Source organism: Rhinolophus sinicus, linkage group LG16 (genome assembly GCF_036562045.2).
Source record: "Rhinolophus sinicus isolate RSC01 linkage group LG16, ASM3656204v1, whole genome shotgun sequence".
Taxonomy (NCBI): domain Eukaryota; kingdom Metazoa; phylum Chordata; class Mammalia; order Chiroptera; family Rhinolophidae; genus Rhinolophus; species Rhinolophus sinicus.
The window spans coordinates 28,964,770-28,977,046 of NC_133765.1; the positions used below are offsets into that span (position 1 = coordinate 28,964,770).

The 12,277-nt window shown below is 43.7% G+C and overlaps 1 protein-coding gene across 3 annotated transcripts in view; it reads right to left on the reverse strand.

Annotated features, from left to right (window-relative positions):
- FBXW8 (F-box and WD repeat domain containing 8) overlaps positions 1-12,277 on the reverse strand; it is a 108,629-nt gene that overhangs the window by 65,055 nt on the left and 31,297 nt on the right. For all 3 annotated transcript variants that reach the window (XM_019753955.2, XM_019753956.2, XM_074321827.1), the window contains exon 4: positions 10,956-11,044. In XM_019753955.2, coding sequence (XP_019609514.2) covers positions 10,956-11,044 — 89 coding nt within the window. The remainder of the gene's footprint in view (positions 1-10,955; positions 11,045-12,277) is intronic.

The following is a 12,277-nucleotide window of genomic DNA, read 5'->3' on the forward strand; positions in this document are numbered from 1 at the left end:
CCAAGTCTCTCAACACCTCACACAGGCGCCATGACAGCCTCCCTACATCTGAGCCTCTCACTTCATTCAACCCTGCACAAGCCAAGACCTCAAAACCACTTGACGCCACAAATCCCTCTCCCTTACGCGCCACACTAGACCACGTGCCCTAGGATCCACACCATGACAGCAGCCTGGACTTACTCTCGTGGCAATTGTGACGTGATCACGTGACTGCTCATCTCCCCACGAACCTACATGCTTCTAAGTTCAGGCGGTGGGTCTTGCTCGTGGATCCAACGACTGAACAGTCACACTGGAATAGCACTTGACACCGAGGAAGCCCTCAGTATATACTCAGGCCTTAACACCTTGTTGAATGAACTTTTAATTACTAGCCCAGCACTGAGAACCCTCCACAAAGTAGCCTCCACTCCTCATTTCCTGCTCTTCCATAGCAGGAACCAGCCTCCAGATAAGCCTGCTTATTCACTGGCTTCCAAACACTCTTGCCTCTTGTAATGCGGGGTCTCTGGTCCTGCTCCCCGCACAAGACCGCAGGATATGGTGAGGCCCAAAAGGAACACCAACGGAGCCATAGGTAGGGGAGTCATACCATTATACTCTCGCTGGCGGCTGGGTTGGAGACACAGGAAGCAGGAGCCACATGATCCACAACCTGCTGTCCGCTTCTCTGTCAACCAACCCCACTTGCTAACTGCAATCTGTGCTGGCTAGCTCAGCCACGGCAGTTATATTAGTGACTAATGGCTCACTGGTTACAGGTGACGGCCATCACTACCCGAGCCAGCACCTTTCCACGTGAGGCCGAGAGCCTGGAAATTGCTCTCTGGGACTCCGTCCCTACACCTCTGAATCTCAGTTCATGTCATCCACCTTTTTGGAGGACGTTTCCTCCTCACGACCCAACGCAGTGGGTCTCAACCTTGACTGCACATTATAGAATTACATGGGATGCTTTTAAAGTTCCTGATAACCAAGCACACCCCAGATCAATCAAATCTGACTTTCTGGGGGTGAAACGAGGCATCAGTGTTTCCAATGAGACACAAGGTTGAGAATTTCCAACCTAGCCCAACCTACCAACTTCACAAGGTATGGCGGCAAAGGCTCTCCTCCTCCCGGAAGCCTTCTCTGACTCTACCGTACACTATACCTGAAGTAATGGCATTCATGCCACATTCACGTCTCCTCAAGCAGACTGTAAAGTGCTGGAAAAGACGGCATCTCAGTGCCATAGCCTCCATCACAGAGCCTTACACATAGCTAAAAATAAATAAATGGTGACTGAAAGGGCATATCCACAAGCAACAACCCGACTGGTGTGAGTGGTACCTTGTGGGGACAGAGTCCCAGAGAGGAGTTTCCAGGCTCTCGGCCTCACATGGAAAGGTGCTGGCTCAGGTAGTAGATGGCCATCAACTGTGACTCGTTGGCCATCAGCTGTTACCAGTTAGCCATTAGCCACTAATATAACTGCCGTGGCTACACTGGCAAGGGGGTTGGTTGCTTGGTTGGTTGGTTGGCAGAGAAGCGGACGGCAGATTGCGGCTCCTGCTTCCTGTGTCTCCAACCCAGCCACCAGCGAGAATACAGTGGATATGACTCCCCTGTCTATGGCTCCGTGGGTGTTCCCTTTTGGCCTCACCGTATCCTGCATTCTGGGGTGGGGAGCGGGACCAGAGACCCCGCATGACACACCTCCTTTTATTTCCACTGCCCACCTTCCAGAACTAATGATCAGTGAGATGCCCAGAATGCACACATCGATATGCATTAGACTTCCTGCATGTACTTCCAAACTGATTGAAATACATCTCTATGTATATCTCTATACGACACAGGTTAATTATTTAAGCTAAATTATTTCAGTAAACATGAAATTTTCCATAAATATTCATTTAAATGAACTCCATTCTTCATGGCCAAAGAGCATGAGAACAGCACAAATGTTTTGCTGCAAAATGACTCAGGACGCAAAGTATAAGAGACTCTATGTCTCCTTTATGATGGAAACGAAGAATAAATATCCTATTTTAGCAGGTACTGTGTGATGACTCAGCAGGAGGCTGTAAAATCTAACACAAGGGAAAGCAACCACAGCAGTGGAGATCACTCAGTGCTAACGAACTTGTGCTAAAGAAACAAACATATTCACGGGGGTGAAACACTGGTTGGGGCAGAGGGACGTGAACCAAACCCTAAGAGCGATCTAAAAGCGCTTAACATTGGCCAGGAGAAGCAAGAACAGATATCAAAGGGAGGTAGGAAAAAAGGCTGATTTTTCTCCAGAGCTCCAGATGTCTTTATCGCTGCCTAATGACAATTACACTCAACCAATTAAGACACCACTATGACAGTTGCCTTGTCAGTAAGCCTTTAGACTCCAATGTTGATGGCTCTCTAATTAGTGTCTGTGCAAAGTACAACTGCAACTAATATGTTAGATGAGGTAAGAACACTAAAGAAAAACGGAAGAAGAACGAAGCCTGTCCCAAATGAGTAAGGCTGTCCCAGCCCATGGCACGGGCCAGTGAAACTGGATGCTTTTTCGATCTTTTTTGTACGCTTGGCAAGGCTGAGTTTACCTCCAAACAAATAGGTCAGAGACCACAGCTGATTTTTTGTTGAAAGAATGGGAATAGAGCCTCTCTCAAGCTCTGCACGCCAGAGCAATTGTCAATTTAAAATGATTTACCACCAAAGAGCTTTCATTAACTAGTAAGTTTCCAATAAACAGACTACTTATTTGGACTAAAAGACCTGAAGATAAAGAAGGAAGAAACGGCAGCTAAGAACAACCTTTCCCCTTTCCTCTTGTATGAAGGTCCAGCAGGGCTGGGAGAGGTAGGGCCTTGGTTCCACTGTGCTTCCAGCTACCAGAGCTTCTCTGCTAAAAACAATTTTCTCAAGGCTTTTCATAATAACCTGGGGGGAACGTTTTGATTAAGAACGCTGGAAGTAAGGTTAAGTGACTTACCCACGGTCACAAGAAACATTTCAGTGGCACAGCTGGGATCAAAACTCCCCACGCTTTTCTTAATCTGCTGCTTCACCAAAGAGCCACTCTGCCTCCTCAGATGACAGTATCTTTAAACAAATATGGCTTTTAAGAACCATCCCCATTTAAGTGCAATATAAGGAATTTATTGTTTTCAATATTGTGACTCAGGCTTGCAGGACATAGCCCCGGACCCTAACTCGTCAATCCTACCTCTATATCGTCTCACGTGGAAGGCAAGATGCCAACACAAAAAGCTCAGCAGGCCGGCAAGGAGTGCGGGGCTGGGCAGATGCAATGGTGCCTCCCACACCTGCTTCACAGGTGATGTGGGAGGGCCTGTGGAATGGATGGTAAAACTCCACGCTCTACGGGGCCATCCTCACGCAGCCAGCCCCAAATGAAGTCAGTTCTATTCTGATCGGGTACTCACAGCAGCGCAAAGGAGCTTTGTTATGAGGGCTCAGACCAGGAACAGCAAATGGTTTCATTACTGTGTCAAATCCAATACGTGGGTGGTGGCTGCCTACCGCCCTGTGTTGAGAAGGATTCTGAAGCTGTATTCCATCCAGCCCAGCGAAAAAATAAATGCTCTAAAGATTCCTGATGACCGTCAGTGTGGGAATGAGGAGTGGCAGCATACGTACACCTTACCTGTGCCCCGTATTAAACTCTGCCCGGCCAACTCCTAGTCATTGGTCCAGACTCAGCTGAGAAGTCACTTCGCAGGAGAAACCCAGCCTGCCTCTGGGCCTGTCCAACGTGCCTCTCCCCAGTGTTTCTGTGCCCTGCTCTTCCCTACTCTAAGGTCTCCCATGCTGTTCTCTAACTGCCTAGAACTGTATCCCTCAGGCAGTCTGTGTGCAAGCAACGGATGTGTCTGCACTATTCATCTGTGCTTGTAAATGTGGACTGAATACATCTACTGACTTATAAACTAGAAGATGGAAATGGTTTAAAGCCTACAAAGCTATTAGGCAGAGGCCCCTAAAAGTGCAGCGCACACATTTCAAGAAACATTTATGCCCTTAACATGTAGAGGTTTTAAGAACTATTCATGTACTCCATGCTTTCTTTAGTAATACCAAAGATTACAAATCAATGAAATCAAGAGTATTTACTGTTTTCTATGAAACATGCCTGCGTGGTATTATGCAATTAACAAAATGAACTCAATCCCGCAGTGCAGCCTTTTTGTGAAATGCACTACTACAAACATCAAGTGCAGCTTAAGACACATCAATTGAGAAATAATGAACATCTTAATGGACCTTACGAGATACATGCACTACACACTTAAAACTGTTTTCCATACATCTTGGTTAATCACAATCAATAGCGTCAGAGTCAATGGTGATTATGCAGAGTTATTGTAACTGTGGCCCTTCCCATTATTCCTTGGAGAACCAGAGATAGATAAATGCAGTCATGAGTTCACCAGTATTTCTTAAGGATATTCTGGAGCTCCTTCATTAAGGATTTAATAAATGTGATGCTCTCCTCTACTCTCTTATCAATATCTTACCTCAGACTTATTTACCAGAAGAGCATGTATACCTCAAAGCAGAAAATAAATAAATCTAAAAGTATTTTTAAAAAGAGGTCCCTAATGGGTAATGATCAAATTCCTTATGGGAAGCAGCCCGATGTCATAAAAGGCAGCAGCACAAAAATCGATCTAAACCAAGGTTGAAAGGAAAACTGTGAAAGTGTTTGTTTTTTTTTTAAGGAGAAAGACAGAAAGCGTGTCCTTAGTAAGTATAAATGCGGGTAATATTTGTCTAACATAACTTTTATCACCAATTTGTATCTATAAAGCATCTGTTATCTCAAGAGCCTCCAAGTAATCCTCGATACTATCCATTTTTATACATTCACATGAAACGGTAATAGCAGAGTATTAAAAACACAGTCCTTGTGGCCCTCAGCTCCTGCCTAGAAAATACTTTTAAATTCAGGGAAAATATATAATACAGTATTTCAGATCGAAGCCATATTTTCGCGTGGTACATGGTCAGTACAAAGGCACATTTTTAATTACTGGGAAAAGTGGAGAAAAAAATGTATACAAGTGGACACTTTGGTCAACGTTGCTCAAGCAGTAGTTCGCCGTCATCAGAAGTGTCTGGATGCTGATGGGAACCACTTTGAGCATCTCTTGTAATTGCAGAAGTCAAACGTGACTTGTATTCATCTTTTGGTATTGGTATATATTGAGTATGACAATTTTAATACAGTATTTTCCTTTCTTAAAATGTGTGTACATTTTTTTTTTTTTGGCACCCTCTGTATAAACTAGAAGCTCAAAATTTTGATTCACATCTACAGACGACTGGAAACCCTCTCAATTATGCTGCCCAGGCTGTATGGACAGACAGAGCAAATCAAAATGAAAGCCAGAATGACAGCCACAGGTCACTGGGCTGCTAGAAAGAGGTGCTACAGTTATGTGTCTATTTGGACACGCTCGCCTCAAAGGGAATGAAGATGGATGAAAATGCACAAGACCAAAGGGGACAACAACATTTTGAGTGAAAGAAGATAGCTAATATTTTGCAACATTAAACAACCACATATGGCAGAGGAGAAACATGGGTACAGCCACTGTTGCTTCCAGGCAAGGTGGGCACTGTACCCCAAAAAGGGAGATCACATCAGTAGAAAACTGGGGAGAAAAACATTTAGGAGTGTTGAGAAAAACCTTAACAAACAGGATGCTTGATACCTTTTTAAACCCAAAGTTGGGGGAAGAAAGTGGTCCTCTAATGTAAATGGAAAAGTGTGCTTTCTTATGCAAACTGAACCGCTGCAGACTTATGAATCTTAAGTAACAGTGAGGAGGAGCGAGTCTATTGCAAAACACCACCATACTCCTGGGCATCTGATAAAAGCTTCTGGTGAGCTAATAGCTTAATGGTTAGCAGAGCTGGCACAAGGCCTCCTCTGAGCCCCAGGCTTGACTTTCCCCTGTTTCACCTGAGATGCTCTCCTTCACTAGGGTGGCAGTAAAGAAAATATACTTCTGGCAAATAAGACCTAGACCTACATCTCAGGTTTTATAATGTGACCTTTCTGAACTCATGATGTCATCTGTTCTCAGCACTCTCCACTTCCACAACGCAACCGGGGAACGAGAGAACAGACGAGGCTTCACGTTTAGTCTTTGTCCTCAATGCTAAACGCAAAATTTGAAAAACGTTCTAAAATGCTCAGAGCTGTCACCACCAAAGAAGCAAAATAAAACAAAGAAACAAAACCACGCTTTCTAATCACTTATTATCAACAAACTTTCTAGATAATGTCTCTGCTTCTAAATACAAGCAAAGCACACACTAAGCCTCATTACATTTCAGGAGGGCTACGAGCTCACAGAGAAAATACAGCCAGAGGCTGAACTCGAGGGAAAGAGACAGGTGGCTTGTTGTATACAGATTGGTGGTGTTGGAACACAAAGTTTTCTCAAGTTAGAGAAACGGGAAACTTTAGCTGGAAAATCAAAGTAAAGGTTGTGTTTGAATAACTTAGTTACAGTTGAAGGAACTTCCACGTATCTAACCAGCAAGGAAAACAACTGGTTCAGGTACTTTCTGGGATGCTGCCTATCACTGCTAAGTGGCCAAATGACAGCAAGGAAGGCCAGACGAAGGGCTGGAGTCGGAGGTGGGCCAGTCAAAGATGCTCCGGTGAGGAAGCGCTCGCAGTGCAGGCTTTCCTTCCACACACCCTGCCCTCAGAGTTTCCCGGTGTTAGGCTCCGAGCGCACAAAGATGCTCAATACACAGTCTCCACATTTTAAGAGGAAATCAAGTACTGACAAGAGGCTGAAGGGGAAGGGCCAAGAAAAGGTCACTGGTCTGTGACACGTGTGACCTGAGAGTGTAGCTCAGAGGGCCGGGGTGGCAGCCAGATGGCAGGAGGTTAAGTTGGGGATAATAAAATAGAGAAGTGTACTGTCTGGTTATTTATGGGCTCAATAGGAAGAAAGAATGAGTATCCAGAAGAGCAGGCTTGAGGGACGGTTTGAAGACTTCAAATCAAAAAGTTAAATTGGAAAGAAGTTATAGGTTATGAAGGCACTTTAAAATAGTCTCTTAACCTGGAAAGTCTAAAAATTCATTCCCCTAAATCCAGTAATTCCACTTACAGGACTCTAGCCTAGGAAAATAATTAGACTAAGGCGGGACAATGGAAGAAGTTTAACTCTATGCTACGCACGCATGTGGAATTCACAGTTTCTACAATAAATATGTTTTATTATTTTTAAATAAAGATTTGTAGTACAAAAAAGGGAAAAAAACCTCTATACAGAAAATATTCACATTATGTAATAACAAAACACAGGAAATGACTTTAATGTCCATTACTAGGGAAATGAATAGGAAAATTAGGATATAATTATACCCTCGGAGCTTTTGCAACAAATCAAAGGAAGTAATGAAAAGCATGTAATAACATGAAAAAAAAATCTCCTCAGTTTAGTGAGGGGGAGAAAATGGTCAACAATATAATGTAGGCTATGATTACATTATGTGAACATTAAAAAAAAAAACTACTGAAAAATAAACCACACCCACCAAAACCCGTAACAGGGATGGGCTGGCATGCGAGGATTTTGGTGGCTTTCTCATCTCCACTTTCTAACAGTTTTGCAAAAACAACATGGCTTTACTGCTGCTTTTAGTTTTAACAGACAGATGCATGCCACAAAAGCAAAACCAAAATGACGCTGGAAGGGAGCAGCTGTCAGAGTGGCAAATGAGGGCTGGAGAGGGCAGCCCTGCGCCTAGCTCTGCATGGGGGACACTGTCGGAGCCCAGCGGGCCAGTGCCAGTCCTGGCTCATCGGACCTCTCTGCGCCTCAGTTTCCCACCCAAAACTAGTGTTTTGGAACAGATAACCTCTAAAGTTATTTCCGGGTTTAAAACTGTATGATTCTAAGTAGGAAAAAAACAACTCAGAAATCAGAGAACAGAGAAGAGAAAGTAGGCACTTCTCTAGTTTTCCCCACAATGCAGTGTACGGGTGGGGGGAAGGGCAGTCTCTATAAGCACTATGGGCATTTAATGAACTATTACGTACCACCTCCAGCTTTAAAAGATACTTACAAACTAGAAAGAAAATATATGGCTGTAAAGTTAAAAATTCGCTCAACGTTAAATAACAATATAAACCAAAAATGTTGGGGTGAAGTTGTGGGCCCCCATGATTAGCTGCCCGATAAGCTGCAGGAGCTATGAGAAGGGTGGACATTGGTGTGGGGTCATAGGGGTTCACAGGCCATAGTGCTATATACCCCTACGGGAGGGGACAAGACTCAAGCTGCGCCTTAAAGAACGGGGACTGGGTTTCTTTTGGGGGTGATGAAAACGTTCTGGGATTAGACAATGGTGGATGAGCACACCACCTTGTGAATATACTACAAATCGCTGACATACAATTTAAAAGGGTGCGTTTGATGGTATGTAAATTACATTTCAACTTAAAGAAAGACGTGGTCAGAGGTAACTAAGTAGAACAGTGTGGAGAAAAATGAAAGGTACACCAAGGAGAGTAGTAAGGAGAAAGGTAGGTTGGAAACAAATTCCAAAGGGCTCGGAATGTCAGGAAAAGGTAACTGGAAATCATCATCCATGGATAGTAAGGGAAGCAAAGACTCCTGGACCAAAGTGTGAAGGCTCACACTTGAGAATTCCGTGTTTCCTCTGCTGGAAAAACCAGCCTCGGGTAAGCAGGGGCCAGGCCTGTGCACCTGACGGGCAGAAGAGTGCCTCAGGTGAGTTTATGAGTGAATGAGCATTTGAAGGTTACTCTGAGTCTGTGTGAAAAGAAGAACAAGGGAGACCCAAAACAGGGTTAATTGTAAGACAAACTGTAGTAAAAATTAGTCTAGGCCTAAGCAACATGACTCTACATCAGGAACATTTACAAACATGACTCTGCATCAGGTACATTTACACAAAGGATTAAAACGATAGAAAGAAGCAAGAGATTTCCCAAGAGCCTTCACTCTCTGTCAATTATATGAAATATATGTAATAGGTTTAAATGCAAAAATGTTACATAATTTAGCTCTAGCTATACAAAACTTCATTCCACTTGTGTAAAGAAATGGAGAGAGAACCAAAGGGAAGGAGACAAGTAAGAAACGCAAGATAAGCAGAAGAGAAAGAAGTGATGAGGTGGCCACTGTCTCTTTAAGAAGCTCCTTGGAGATACATAACCGTAGAAAGCCTGGTGAATACAACATTGATTGGGAATGAGGTAACCACAAACACCGCTGTCTCAAATGAAAAGGGATTCAAGATCTGACCCAGAAAACAAGCATCGTAACCACCAGATAAAATTTTAATGATAAACACAAGATGCTCCACATACAAGTAAGATATGAAGCATCTGATGTTAGGCCATAAACATAAGGTTCTCTTAGAAAGCGGAGCTTGAGGAGCCTCGCTGACCCACAGATCAAGTTTCATTTTATCGACCCACAAAACTCTGCCATCGCTTTGCTTTGTGCTGGCATAACCTGTAATGTTGCGCACACTTCAAGGGAACACAGCGGCAGGAGAAAGATCTGGAATCTGCACTCGTGGCCAGCCTGCCTTTTGTGGGGTCCGTGTCCAGATAAGAAATTCATAATTGGCTTCCGAGATTAAAGTCTCCTTTCTTTCTAATTTCTTTTATGACTCTTAGTCCAATGTCCTCAAAGGTCTCCTGCCACACTAGGAGACCCTTTTAAGCTAGAATAATGTGAGTCCCTTGCTTAGTTTACACGGACTCTCAGAATTAGTGGGAGAAAAGGACCTTACACATGGTGAGCTCTTAGGCTCACACTTGAGCAGTGGAAGGCAGAGCCTAAAGCTGTACTGGTAACTGGATGGACAGCACTCCAGACTTCTGGTCCATTAATCTTTCTAAAATAAGAGCTCGACAGCACTCCCAAGAAGGACATTAACCTCTAAATTGTGGCCAGCAAAACAAAAGCTAACGAAAAGTGTTCCTACTGGGAATACCTTGTTTAAAGTCAAAATACCTTTTTGTAGGCACTGTATACCACAAAATATCAGACCAATCTGACTGGTTGGAATTTCAATTCAAATGGTGCTCTTTAAGGAATGCTTCTTAAGGAAAGAGTTTTCTCTAAAGAAAAAACTCACCTACTACTAAATTAAGTCCAAGGTTTATTTCTGTTTTCCTCCAAGCAGGACCTCTCCTGGGTGGCTCACTCCAAAGCCAATCCAGACTTGGAAGTTTCAGTGTCCTGGCCTCCACTTTACACCATTAAGCAAGAACACAACTTGAGACTCTAGCTCAAGACATCTTCATCCAAAAAGAAAATTTATCTTATTATACTCTAAAGAAATAGATAAACACATCCCTGTAGTAAAGTATGAAGAATTCATGAAAGTGGTTTTTGGAACAGAAGCCAGGGGAATCTACAGAAGCTCAAATTAAATTTCTTGGCCACAGAGACAAATAAAAAGCCCATTTCAGGTCAAGTTGAACAGCGAATCCGTACTGTGTGACGGGAAAGGAAGACGGTGTGTGGCCAAAGCCCTTCCTCATAATAAAAGCTTCAGCACAAGAGAACCAGAACAGGACCTCTTTGTGCCAACACTTATTATTCTTGCTTGACTTTTTTATGTCTTCATAAAATACAAACTCTTTGCCTTAATGAAAATCTAACCTAACACGCCACGAGAGTGATTTAAAAGCTAGGACAGACGGGTTGAGACAAATGGATTACACATCTGCTCAACGACATTCGCGTCTCACCACTAACTTCAGAGCTCTCAGGCACGGAAGGACAGAATCCTCTCCATCGTGGGCCACAGAAATACATGGAAGGTGCGTACTGTCACGGGAAGGTAAGGCCACGGGGATTCGGAGGGGTGGTACGTGAAAACGGAATGACCTCACGACCAAGGGCATGAAACGAAAAATTGTGTTTGCTTACCCAGCAATGACAACGCCGTCGTGAGAGTGCACGTCACATAAAACTGCATCGGGAATGTGTTCCAGCTCACTCACGGCACCCTTGCGATTCTGAGTAAGAAAAAGGGGATGCGGGTTATACTATTCTTGGGGTAGGTGGGACACACAGCATTTCCCTTCCACCAACACGCCATAGCTAGTTTTTACAGCATGTACTGTGTTCCCACTTACCTGGACATTCAAAAGGACAAAGACAACAACTAAAATGTTAAGCTATGAACGTTTACGAGTTACCACACACATGAACAGCACTGAACTAGAGGGCACGGGTATGTGTGGGATGCTGCCCCTGTCCCCGAGGGGGTTACAGGACACAAAGGAAACATGGTACACAAAAACTACAACCCACAGAAGGCCGGTAGTACCTGAAGAGAAAGTACTTAATGACATTTGACCTGTTAACAGCCCTTATAAACAACCCTCAGAATAAAATGAAAAAGTATACACAAAGAGAAAACATCAGGATGGGGAAAAGGATGGAGGAGACGTTATTTCTGACTGGAAGGTCAGCCGTTCCCAGGAACAGTATTTAAAGGAACCCTAAAACCCAGAACATTGGTTGGTCCTGAGAAGGGAACCAGGTGATAGGTGGAAAGAGGCAAAAGGAAAATGTAGCTTCCACTAAATGCCCTTTTGTGACTTTCGAATTATTTGTGCCATGACAATTATGATCTATGCAAAATATATACATAAAACATTTATTGTTAAAATAAAAATAAAGGGGAGCTGGAGGAACAGAAAGTACTTACATGTGAGATGTCAGGAAGAGTGAGAATAGTTAAGCCGAAAGTAAGCATGAGGAATAAAGATATTCAAGAATACCAAGGAATCCCTAACTTCAGCTTTGCTGGACGGGGCCAAGGATTAGAATAGTGTGTATAAGTGCCAAGCGCAATTCTTAGCATATAGCAAGTGTTCAATAAAAGGCAGCTACTGTTATTATTGTTTACATTACTAGCAGGCAGATACTGACATCCATTCCATTAAAACCAACAGTTATTAAGCCGCTACATTCTAGGCACCGTACAAGACAACCTGCACGACGATCGCACTTCATTCGAAGGCCAAGCCCACGGCTGAGAGACAGAGCGACACAGCCAAGTGGAGCTGCCCTGCTGGTGGAGGGTATGGAAGGGAAGGACTTGGGAGTCATCTTTGGGAGGCCACAGCCCAAATCACGAGAACAGCAAAGCTCTTCTGAGAGATGAGGTACTGAGAGAAAAGGAGAGGGCCTGAGAGGAAAGCCTGTGGCTTATGGCATTTACTAAGTTCCGTCATGTGGTC